The sequence below is a fragment of the Gavia stellata genome, chromosome 4 (genome assembly GCF_030936135.1).
Source record: "Gavia stellata isolate bGavSte3 chromosome 4, bGavSte3.hap2, whole genome shotgun sequence".
Lineage (NCBI taxonomy): Eukaryota > Metazoa > Chordata > Aves > Gaviiformes > Gaviidae > Gavia > Gavia stellata.
In genome coordinates this window covers 26,277,430-26,289,866 of record NC_082597.1, presented here as the reverse complement: position 1 = coordinate 26,289,866, position 12,437 = coordinate 26,277,430, and the positions used below count along the sequence as shown (strand labels likewise).

At 45.8% G+C, this 12,437-nt stretch overlaps 1 protein-coding gene across 1 annotated transcript; it reads left to right on the top strand.

The window, feature by feature from the left end:
* The first annotated feature begins 1,356 nt into the window (after window positions 1-1,356).
* Window positions 1,357-12,437, top strand: WNT16 (Wnt family member 16). Its single transcript, XM_059816953.1, has 4 exons — window positions 1,357-1,445; window positions 1,540-1,784; window positions 4,075-4,361; window positions 11,973-12,437. The coding sequence occupies exons 1-4, from the start codon at window positions 1,357-1,359 to the stop codon at window positions 12,435-12,437; spliced, it is 1,086 nt and encodes a 361-aa protein (XP_059672936.1).

The window sequence follows — 12,437 nt, the reverse complement described above, 5'->3', positions numbered from 1 at the left end:
ATCTATTTCCCTCACTCCGGACTAAGCTCCTCTGGAACCACAAGCAGATGTTCTCCAGACTACAACTCAGAAGAGAGAAAACAAGCCATATCGAAAGGTTTAAATAGCTCGTGGGGTCATATGGCATCTGCCCAGAACTGGTGGTGCTTTGGAGACCCTTTAAGAACAGGCAAATGAGCACGAAGTAGGAAGGAGACAGAATTTTAAAGATCTAAATGTACCACAGCCTGTGCTCTTAAAATATCTCAGCATATCCATGAGGAAAAAGACAGGGGGAACACCACATTTCTGTGATTATTTCTCTACATGTTGTACTCTTAAAAATCTGTCATTTGAGATGATTTGTTGTGCTCTTCACTCAGAGCTATTGTCAGTCAACAACTGCTATTTTGTTAATTTATAACTGTGTCAAATCAAAGCCTTTACAGAGCTGCCATTTTACCCAGGTTATTTTTAGCTCAGGTGTTTCACTTACACAGGAGGAAGCAGCAATGTATTGTGATCAAAGAGGACTTGAAAGTCCAGAGTACCAACACCAGCTCTTCGTCAGGTGCTAGCTGACTCATTGGCTTTTAATGTGTAAAATGAGTAACTAACGATTATTAAGGTAGTAGTTGACAAGAGCCTGTCACTGGGGTTAACAGGCGTGGATAAATGCTGTCCTAGTGAATACTGATGCTGACTCTGGAGCCAGTTAGTTAATACTACTAAAGCATCAGGAACTTTGAATAAAACGTGTGGGGAATGTTAATAGATCATAACATCAGTATTTTGTGCCTTCTCTTCTTTCTGCGGGTGAAATCGCCGCAGACCTACAGGTTCCTCTGCCTGCAGCCCCACTCTGTCCCGCCCGGCCCCCCCGCCAGCACTCCTCGCTGCCGCTCTCAGCGCTTCAGGTCCCAGAGGAAAGGGGCAGCACCGCAGAGGGGCTGGCGAGCAGCCGCACCGGTCCCGGCCGGGGCACAGCGGAGCGGTGCGGAGCGGCGCGCAGCCCCCGCGCTCCCGCCGCGCCCCGGCCCGGCCCGCCCCGGCCCGCCCCGGCCCCCGGGCGGCCAATGCGCGGCCGGGGGAGGCAGAGCCGGGGACGGAGCCGGGGAAAAGATCAAACCCAACTTTCTCACCTTGAAGGGAACCGAGTGCTCCCAATGCTTCCCCTCCTGTCGCCCTCCCCGCCGGCCCGTCCTCCCCCGGAGGGCCCTCCGACGGCCCGGGCTTCCCCCGCCAGCTGCCCCCTGCCCCGCGAGGAGGAGAGAGCCGAGTAGGGGGGCGCCACTGGCGACCGTCCCCCTCGGTCCCCGCTGCCCGGGCGGCCGGGCGGCGGGCAGCGGCGGCGGGGCCGGGCTCGATGCGGCGGCCATGGGGTGCGGGGCCCCCCTCGGACCGCGCCTGCTGCGGGCAGCGCTGCTGCTCGCCCTCTGCCCCCCCGCCGCCGGCGGCACCTGGATGTGAGTAGCCGGGCGCGGGAGGGGGGGGGCTGCGCGGCGCCCGTCCCCCCGTGTCCGCCGGGGCCCGGCGCTGACGGGGGGGCTGCTTCTGCAGGTGGCTGGGCATCGCCGCCGCCGGCGGGCCGGAGAAGCCGGGCTGCGCCAGCCCGCCGCTGAGCCGCCGGCAGCAGGACCTGTGCAAGCAGAAGCCGGAGCTGGTGCCCGCCATCCGGGAGGGAGCGCGCCTGGGCCTCCAGGAGTGCCGCAGCCAGTTCCGACACGAGCGCTGGGACTGCCGCCCGCCGCCCGCCGCCCGCCGCGGCCCCGCCGCCGCCGCCTTCGGGCACCAGCTCAGCAGCGGTGAGTGTCCGCCCCGCCGGGGCCGCCGGCCCGCAGGTGCGCCCGCCGCCGCCGCCCCGCCGGGGCAGGGAGGGGCGCCGGGCTCCCCCGGTTCTCCTCTCCCCGGAGGAGTCCCGCGGGGCGGGCGGCGGGGGGCCGGGGCTCCGGCGGGGCGGGCAAGGGGACCGGCCGTCCCGCCGGCAGAGCCGGGGAGAGGAGTGCCGTCGTGGAGGGCGGTTGCCGCATCCGCGCCGGGAGGCTGACACAGGTACACGAAGTGCACCGAGCAGACAAAACCCGCCATTGTCTTTCCAAAATTAGGGTTGCTTATTGTAATTTTTGCTTAATACGTCCGTGGATGACAGTGCCTTTAACTAGAGCCACTTAACTCTGTTGAAATGTTATTCTTAGCCTGATGTTGGGTTTATCCCCTTATGTCATAATTACTAAATGAGTGGGGTAATGACACATACTATTTCGAAAAGGTCGCTTGATTGCAGGTAAAAATCTGCTCACAGCACCATAGGCAATGTGAATTACTTTAAAATGTATCATATGTGCTCAATTAGGCAGTATGGCTCAGCACAGCAAGACCAAAGCTGCTTTCACTGCATGAACTAATAAAGGGATTGCTGAAATTTACGGTGAAATAGGGACATTTTGTTTCTATCAAATGGCAGTATCAGAGGTCTTGATCCTGCAAGTTTCTTTTGAGCACTCTGCTCAATGATTTCACGGTAGCCATTGATGTGAACTTCTGTAATCATAGAATCATAGAATAGTTTGGGTTGGAAGGGATGTTTAAAGGTCATCTAGTGCAACCTCCCTGCAATGAGCAGGGACATCTTCAACGAGATCAGGTTGCTCAGAGCCCTGTCCAATCTCCAATCTGTCCTTGAATGTTTCCAGGGATGGGGCATCTACCAGCTCTCTGGGTAACCTGTTCCAGTGTTTCACCACCCTCACTATAAAAAATTTCTTCCTTTTATCTAGTCTGAATCTACCCTCTTAGTTTAAAACCATTCATCACCCCTTGTCCTATCGCAAGAGGCCCCACTAAAAAGTCTGTCTCCAGTTTGTGCAATCTTCACTTTATACTACAATACAACAGTGAAAAAGCCCAAATATTAACCATGAAAACGTAAAATGAGCAATTAAAAAGTTATGCATATTCCAAAAAGGAAAAGAAAAAAAACCATAGAGCAGTTTACACGACTATATGTAGCCATGTATTGTACGTTAGTCCTTCTGTCTCATGGGAAGGACTGTTCTACAGACCCATAAATGAATGGCACTAACTCACAAAGCTTCACTAGTATGTCCTGTGAAAGCATTTTATGATCGTACCAGCACCACAGACTAATACGAACAGGAGAAACAAAAAGGAACTTCCCTGTCCATTAGCAGAAACTTGGGATACTGGAAATAACAAGTTGTTTTTACAACAGTGAAAATTAGTACAGTGAAATTTTAGCTGCAGTTAATGGCCAGGCATTGATTTTCAGTTTCCTTAGAGAGTATACCTTGCTTAACACGGTTTAAAGATTTGCTCCACATTATGCCAGAAGACTCAGAGACTGGGATTAGCTTAAGAGGCCCAGGCAGGTCCCTCCATGATTCTTCTGAGATATAATAGGAACAGTTAAATGCTTTTTATACTGCTGTCTTGCCCGTGGCCAGCTTATTCTAGGAAAAGCACATGGCCTAAACATTCTTGTGCAGCCCTGATTTCTGCCTGGTTTAAGATACTTGGGGCTGTTTGCAACCTTTGTGAGTTAGAACAACCTCAATGTTTGCTAAATTTAGCATGAGGTAAGTCCTGGCCCTATACCAAAGTAACCCAGGATCATGACAGCTTCAAGTTCCTCCTCTGAGATCTGAACTAACCTTTTCTTCTTCTTCAAATCAGTATGAATAGTGAAAAGCAGAGTGGAGAGTAAGGGTTTTGGATGTGGTTTGTTTGGGGTTTGATTTTTTTAGTATTATTAAAAGTTAATTGGCTTGAAAGTTTCTGTGGCAAATAAAGTTCCCAACCTGATTTAGAAAGGAGTTACCAAAAATCGCATGGTACAAGCAGCCAGAAACAGCACCATTAATAGCATGGTCATATGAAGAGGCCCTCAAGTCTTTTTTGGATGTGACTATCCGCTGCTTTAAACAAATTAACTCCACACACCAAGCTGTGATGACTTTAAACTAGTAACTGTTCCCTTTTAATTATAGTCTGGCTTGTAAAATCGCTTTCTACAGCTCCGCCAGGAAGGTAATCAGAGGGAGTTACATCGTACCATATTCGTGCCTTGCTTTGTAGGCACGAAGGAGACCGCGTTCATATACGCAGTGACGTCGGCGGGCCTCGTGCATTCGGTGACGCGATCGTGCAGCGCAGGAAACATGACCGAGTGCTCCTGCGACACGAACCTGCGGCACGGGGGCTCGGCCAGCGAGGGCTGGCACTGGGGCGGCTGCTCTGACGATATCCACTACGGAATGTCGTTCAGCAGAAAGTTCCTGGATGTGCCCATTAAGAACGTAACGGGCAAGAGCGGGAGCGGACTGGTGGCGATGAACCTGCACAACAACGAGGCTGGGAGGCAGGTATGTGTCACCATTCGGAAATGGCGGCAATTGCTTGTTGGGTTTCATTGACAGAATGGCATCAACAAAACGAGGCCTGTCCTTGACTGCAGGTACACATGGGGCCAATGGCAAGAACCGCGCTAACACTGCCAAAGCAAATGTGCACAAATCCGGAATCAGAGCTGGTTTTAACTAATTAACTAACTAAATTTCACAGGTTAAAATAAAATCACAAAATAAGAATTACATCTAGAGTGCTACTCAGAGTAATCTCGAATATATATTTGATATTCTGCAGAAAACCTGAAATAGTCTTGTTATCAGCATAATACATTAAGAGTTTTTTCACTGATTATTCAGTTCTTATCATGACCTGCATTTTTAATTCTCTCTAATACTGAATGAGCAGGCAGACTGGACACAAGGCATCGTTACCCATCCACAGCCTGGGGTCCGCGTCTGAGAGCAGAAGTCTAGAATCGGCCAGAGAGGAAATTGAGAGTTAACCTTTTCTTTTAAAAGATGGGATGGAAATGACACATCCATTTTAAAGTAGCTGACTGGTTAGGGCACTCATCAGAGAACTGAGAGGAGGCTGGCTTTGGAGAGCTCTTCTTCAGCGCAAAGGACTTCAAACCCACGCTTGCAGAGGAAATTTTGTGTGTGTGTGTGGCATTGGGTCCTCCTGTCTTGTTCTGAAGAGGATGATAAATGGGGGCAGAAACAGCCAATATAGGGAGATGTGAGTCTGTAATCTAGTGCTTGGGGCTTACACCTGGAATGGCAGAGACTTGGATTCTGGTTCTTGCTTTAAAATTAGTTTCTCTGCTTTACTTTTGAGTTTTTAACTTCGTCAGTGTTTAATGTCTCTCTCTGGCCCCATGATACTTTAAATCTGTTCTGTTCAGTGATACAGCTATAACTGAAGAAAAGAAATAGAGACCCTCTGGTTTTGACTGCACGTATTGATTGACTTCGTTGTAACTCAGTAATTTCCTATAGCCAGAAGCAGCATCAGTGGGTTTTACAAAAAACAGCTTTCCTATCAGCCATAGATGGGGAACAGCCATAGTAAGCCATCATAAGAGCCATGGTGGTATCATTGCAAACTACTTTAATTTAAACCAATTTTTACAATTTACAAGGTAATATATTTTATTTTAAAACTAAGCAGATGCTGAGAACAGTTACTGTGAGTTTAATTAGACACCAGTCAGCTAAATCATCTCCAAGGATAAGTGGTTGGTATTGTGTAGTAGGGGATGTTAATAAAAGGAACAGAAGATTAAGTGATTATTTCCTTAGGGAAAGAGCAAAGGGTCATTTAGCATGTTTGTAGAGAGAGATAGTTAAGGGAGGAGATAATAATCTCCATAAAATTCTCTCAATTTCATGATTTTTACAACACAGATATGAATTTTTATTTTAATACTCATGTTTGTCATTAGACAGTGACATTTTCTCGGATTAGGGTGAGAGTCTAAGTATAGGGAAGAAGAGCGCAAGGCTCCAGAGGAACTTCCAAGAGAAACAGAGATGTGATTTCTGTGTTTAGGTGGCAGCGACACAGGTCTCTCTGATACCCTGTTCTCTTGTTTGCCTCTAGCTCTATGTTAGCAGCAGCAGCAGCAGTTTGCTGTCCTTTTGTCTTCAGTGACAGTGTTCGCTCATTGTCTTCCAGCACCATCCTTGTGCTCATCACTCACTCCTACAGGTGTACCAGCACGTCTGTCCGTGGTCTTGCTCTGTGAACCGTACCAAGGAACCATTCAGCTTTAAACCCACCCCTACCCCCCGCTACGCACACACACAGAGCCTAGAAGAAAAACTTTTATTTTGGGGTTGCTTTCATTAAGGTTGGATCAGTTCCCTGATCTCACCTATAGCGGTCACACAGGCAGTTGGGCCACCTGCGTCATGGAGACAGGACTCACTGGCAAAGGGGAAGAGTGCTGTTATCTTCAGTTGAAGATAACATATTTTCAAACAGTGAGCCAAAGCTACAAGTGGTTGGACGATGTGGTTAAGCGAGTCTTCATTTTCCATGAATAGCATTTTTGACGGGATCCAAGTTATCTTAGATGCCGGTTATATGCATGAAAATACAATTGATTCTGAGTTCACATCTTTAATGTCATGCAACTGTAGTATCTTCTATTACTACTCACGTTGAGTGGCACCTCTTACTATACATAACTTCATGAAAGCAGAGTTTTAGATTAGGCTGTCGGTCTCCGGGAATGTGGTAGAATCCAGCCCAAAAATATCCATCAGGTCCTGAGAATCTTCCAGGATTTCAGGCTTTTCACAACACTGCGGTCTCCAACAAGGCTCTCAAAGTACACTGTCACAGGCTTATTTGGTGCACACGATACATATGCTCATTCCTTTTCCAAGACACTTTACTGTGTTTTTTAAAGAAAAACATCCACTGCAAGCCTGAAAGGCCGGAAGATCTTTATTATACTCATTTTCGATCAATGGTGTATTTGTTGTTCATTATCTTGGAAAAAAATATGCAGAGTATTTAGTCAGCTTCCATGCATAAATATTTTGTAACTTAATGGCAAACTGTAGGATAAAGCAAATATTTTGACCACTGGCCAGAGTGAAAGAGAATGTTTATTGGTACTTGGGATTTCTAGCAGCGATATTAGCTGAAGTAAAGTTTAGCAAAACTCTTGATTTTTGTATTTCAAAATCCTTAACTAGGAGATGTCGGAAAACATTGACCTTCATGTTTTGGGGCTTACAAGAAGGATGTTTTGCAATATATTCTGGTACCTTATGACCTTTTGTAATAAATACTATCATGGTCCTGGTTCTGCGTCTTGCAAGAGCAGTCTTTCAGGGACAATACTTCTGTGTTTGTCTGGAGTTACGAATGGAACTGGTATGTGCAGAATTCTCTTGGTACTTTCCCATTTCCATACAAAATGCTATTTTACATCTCTACATCTCATAGTTAAATCTAAGACATACCAGTTTTGAAATAGTAAAGATCCTTTGACTCAGTTGTCCACTGTTTAGGATACTAACCTGAACCTCAGAAGATCCAGATTTCATTCCTTACTCTGCCACAAGATAAATGTTCATCATCTTTTAGCATTGTAATGTTCGGTGTACCTAGATGCGCATATGTGAGTTGGGAACCTCTCCTCCTTAAATTAAAGGATGAGGGGAGTCAGACACTATGGGTTGAGTATTATTGTACTAGTATTCTTTCACTGATGGAAGAATTTCTGCTCAGTTTTCCACTTGTGGAAATTGATTTGATCTGGAGGACTTGTGTTCTCACATTGAAATAGGTTGGCTCATCAGAGAGTTTGTTTTTACTTGTACCTGTGGCTTGGTAACAGACCCACCAACAGTTTGCAACTGTTTTTAAGTGCTGTACCTCTGGTAGGACGTGTGCTTGTCTTCAAGAATAGTCCTGCTCTCTTCTCCCAGTGGCTTAAATTAGGCTGTTGATTACAGGAATCAGTTCCCATTGCAAAACAAGTACTGGCATCCACTGTCTCACAGCTGAGAACAGTGCAAACAGAGAGCTTAGCTTGGCGTTATTAAGCATTAATTGGCATTAAGGGGTATACAACTGATTCGACTGACACGCTCCTTAGTTGCAGACCAGTCTCTGCTTTATGCCCATCCGCCTGTTCTAGCCACTCATTCCCACCCCACACCGCTCCCTCTGTTAATTGCATTGGCTCAGTGAAAGGAAGTCAGTTTAAAAATGGTCTTTTTTTCAGGTTAATTTTTAACACAGATCAGTGTTCAGCGCTGTATCCAGTTCATCACTTTACCCTGTGCTCTTGTTGCGCTAGTACCACCAGGGCTGAGGGCAGCGAGTGGCAACAGGGGCAAGAGGAATGGCTCAGGTGGGCTTGTGGCTGAACACAACGCTCATGGATCCAGCTCAGTTCCACACTGATCGCGTCCCACCGGAAGGCTGTGTTGGCTCTACAGGCACCCTCTTAGGTTTGTTTACAAGGAAATGGCAAAAGATTCCTAGTAGCTAAATTTTGCCAGATGTTCAACTATGGGCGTTTGTTCATGAAAGTTCACATGGCAGCCTGAGATCCAGCGGCACGTTTTGTGATCAGCCAAAGCAAGATGTCAGCTCCCTGTGCTGGCAGTAGAGGCGACCCAAAATATGTTGGATTCCAACCAGAAAACTTGCCCGTCCTAGCAGCTGGGAAGCAATAGCCTGGGGTCATGCAGAATTGTGATGACACCATAAATCGTTCTAAAACAGAATGCATCAAAGCTTCATGTGAGAACCCTGAGCAACACAGAATAAAACCACAAATGTTTGTAACTGCTATGGATGTTCTCAGTGATTCCACACTCAATAACATTTGTAGTTCTTGCATTCATATGATCATCCATACGCTACTAATATATGCTGCATTTTTATATTTTGATATCAACCTGAGACTCGCAACATCTGTTTCTGCTCCTGTTTAGAAACTGTCTCCCTTTAGTTTTCATCAATTCATCCTCAGAGAAAGACTCCGAGTGTCATCTGCTGGGCTGCATGCCCACATGGAAGTAACTCACCCTTAGCGCCTAGCAGACATGTCCAGTGCTTCCCCTGACAATTTCCGGATCCTTCTCCCTCATCCAGATTTTACTATGCCTGATTCTAGCAGACTTGGAAGTACGCTTCTTTCCCCAAGCCAAATTGCATATTTTTCCCCTGTTGTTTCTTCCCTAGTTATTACCCTGTCATACTGCAGTGAAAGCAAGGATTACACCTTATAAATCTTATAGCACAATGTGATTTCAAACTACTTTGAGATTCTAGTTACTTGCCTTGATACAAATAACTAATCATTATAAATTGGAAAATACTATTAAATCTATTCTGTTTGTAAATTGGGTGTAAAATTTATCTTTTGATATCGTGTTTCTCTTTTCCTTGACATTTTATTATGTTATCTGTATTCTAACAAAGACTTTCTGTCCTTGGATCTCAAATTCTCATCTGCCTCAATCACTGTTACGTCTTAATGATGCATATTCTGACTACCCTGTGATTTCCTTATTGATAGATTCATTAAATATGAGCACAAGGTCAAGTCTGTCTATTAAACAGAAACTAGCCTGTGAAGGAGAGAAGATAAGTATCTACAAGAATTACTGCTGGTTGATTGGCCGCTGAAAGAGTCTGTGTGTGCTGTGGGGTGAGGGTCTGCCTGTTGCAGTGTACTTATTTCTTCCAGCATAGAGAAAGTCTCCAATCCCAGAAACAATCCACAGCACCTGGAAATATCTCCCGCATCACTTCACCAGGCTTAGTTTGCAAAGGCTAATGGCTCTTCTAGGTCAGGGCATACACCTGCTCTTTCTTGCTAATGGTTCTTTGAATGCCTTGCTTGTTTGGCTTCCATAGTAACCTCTACCAACAAATAGGTCCTGTTCATTAACCAAAGATGTGATTCCAAGCAAACACTTTGGTCATGTGTATTTTTAATAATATTTGTAGAGTTATATGCAAATACCAACTCAGGCTTGTGCCAATATCTTTGGGGCAGAACGAGCCAGGACGCCTCAACTCCCACTGAAACCAATGGATTTAACCACATTGGACTCATCCCAAATTTCAGTGACCGCATTCACCATGATGAAAAGTGCCAGTTTAACACAGAGGGTAAAACCAGCTCATTTTACCTGCTCCATGCCTTGACTAGTTCTGAAACTTTGAGGATGGCATTTGTGCTGCCTGAGCTACAAATAAGCAGTCTGGGACTTGAGTTTATTTCTGGTCCTCCACAGGGTCAATAGGGCTTGGTAGGATTTCAGGGCTCTGATCTCACTGCAGAATCAAGGCTTAGGAACAGGCACAAATTAAACTACTTTCTCAGGGGAAGCCAGAGCAGGGTGTTAGATAGATTTGTCTTCCGTTGTTTTCTTCCCTAAGGCAATTTGAGAAAGACATAGATTGACAGCAGTTAATATTTGTGGGGGCTGTGAGGCTGAAGGTTTATGGTGAAATTTAATAAACATCATGAAGTTTGGGGGTTTTTTGTCTTCCCCATTTTGTGGGAAATAGTGGTTCCTCCACAGAGGAATAGTTTGAATCTCTATTGGCCTTGCTGCATGAGAAGTTGCAAGAGAAACTTACTATGAGTTACTTTAAAATTATCACTTTCTGTTACATTTCCAAATTGCCTTGATTGTGGAAATTAAATATGGGGGGGAAAGGTTAGTAAAACGGAAGGTGGTAACATGGGGTTTCCACACCATTAACCAACAGCCCATATGAGTCTACAGGATGGCTCCAGAGAGTACGTTAATGGAAAGGTAAAAGAAACCAAAACAAAGATGGTGATACCCTGTCCTTTTGCTGTATCTGTGCATGCGACGATTTTTCTGTGCACTTTTCCAAACTCTAATGAGAGATGTGTCACAAGTCTAATTGTATAATTTTATACTATGACTATTAGATATTCCAGAAGGAAGTATTATATTGATTGTCTGCTGACTATTTGAGTTGTAGTCCCAGATAAAAAGAAAGTTTATGCTTGTTTACAGATTCCAGTTGTTGAGGCTTGGTCTCCTATAAACTGAGCCAAAATTCTTGTGTGTTGCAAAAGCTTAATGCAGGCTGCAGATTCCCGTTGTTGGTCAGACAGTTATTGCTCAGCCCAGTGCTTGCCTCTTCATGGGTTGGAAAAGTAGCCCATCTAAGGGTATTTTAATGTTGGTAATAACTGTGGAAATTCTGCTACAACATTGAAAGTTATAAAAGTAATATGAATGCAACTATCAAATTGTGTTAAATAGAGCCATTATGCAACTGGAAACACTAGAAACCCATGATAGCATTAGTATGCCTGAATTACAAGAACAGGGCTTGATCCTGTGAGAAGCACCTGAGATTTACTGAGAGCAACCTGAGTTGAAGATACCTCTGCTGAGCTGTAGTGGCTCCTTTGATGACAGACCTTCCATGGAGCACAGAGACGTGGGCATCCTCCTGCTCTTCCACCACAGGTCTGCCCTGAGGTGCCTCCAGGCTGTATGCTGTGCTGCTTCAGATCTTGAGCCACTCTGGTCACACAGACACTGTTGTGTGACCTCAAGCCATTCCCGTGGACTTAATTACAGGCTGTGTTGTGAACGTTTAGTGATCTTGATGGTAGCTGCAAGGCACCCTTAAAAGACGGCATAGACCTGCCCAGTAAATGTCTTCCAACGTAGGAATGGTGCCATTATCTGCCCTATCGCTGCTTGCCCTCCTGCTATTCCCCACGAGGTCCATTTGCATTCCAGCGGTGAGACGAGCGACACAGGATGTGTCATTTCAGGTATTTAGGATCCTCCAGAATGAAAAGCCAGCCAGAAGTACAAGCTTTCATTATTATGATTTCATATTGCTACGTTACTGCCATTGCAAAGTGCAAATGCAGAGCACTTCTGAAGATCAGGCTTCCCATAGTGGGGGTCTGGAGTTGGAAACCTGATTCCTAACATCTATTCTTCTGTGCTCTGGCTTCCCCATCACTGAAATGGCAATGGCAGCTGTAATATTAAATACTTTGAGACCTCTGTGTTACTGATGTCAGGCAGTATTCCTAATGAATGAAAGTCCACATCCAAATACTGTTCTCCCTTTGCTTACAGGCTGTAGCAAAGCTGATGTCAGTGGATTGCCGTTGTCACGGTGTTTCTGGGTCCTGTGCTGTGAAAACTTGTTGGAAAACAATGTCTTCCTTTGAAAAAATTGGCCGGTTTTTAAAGGATAAGTATGAAAACAGCATACAGATATCAGACAGACTAAAAAAAAAGCTACGCAGGAAAGAGAAAAGCCAGCGAAAAATACCAATTGGGAAAGAAGACCTGCTGTATGTGAACAAATCGCCCAACTACTGTGTCGAAGACCAAAAATTGGGGATCCCTGGGACTCAGGGAAGGGAATGTAACCGCACCTCGGAGGGACCCGACGGCTGCAACCTCCTCTGCTGTGGGCGTGGGTACAACACCCATGTCGTCAGGCACGTGGAAAGGTGTGAATGCAAGTTTGTCTGGTGCTGTTATGTGCGCTGCCGGAGGTGTGAGACCATGACCGACGTACATACCTGCAAATAA

What these genes read in the sequence shown, in the direction of transcription:
- WNT16 (XM_059816953.1), top strand. Translation starts at nt 1,357, where the DNA reads ATGGGGTGCGGGGCCCCCCTCGGACCGCGCCTGCTGCGGGCAGCGCTG. An exon ending in GCCGCCGGCGGCACCTGGAT is followed by an intron (nt 1,446 to 1,539) that starts GTGAGTAGCCGG and finishes CTGCTTCTGCAG; the next exon opens with GTGGCTGGGCATCGCCGCCG. An exon ending in ACAACGAGGCTGGGAGGCAG is followed by an intron (nt 4,362 to 11,972) that starts GTATGTGTCACC and finishes CTTTGCTTACAG; the next exon opens with GCTGTAGCAAAGCTGATGTC.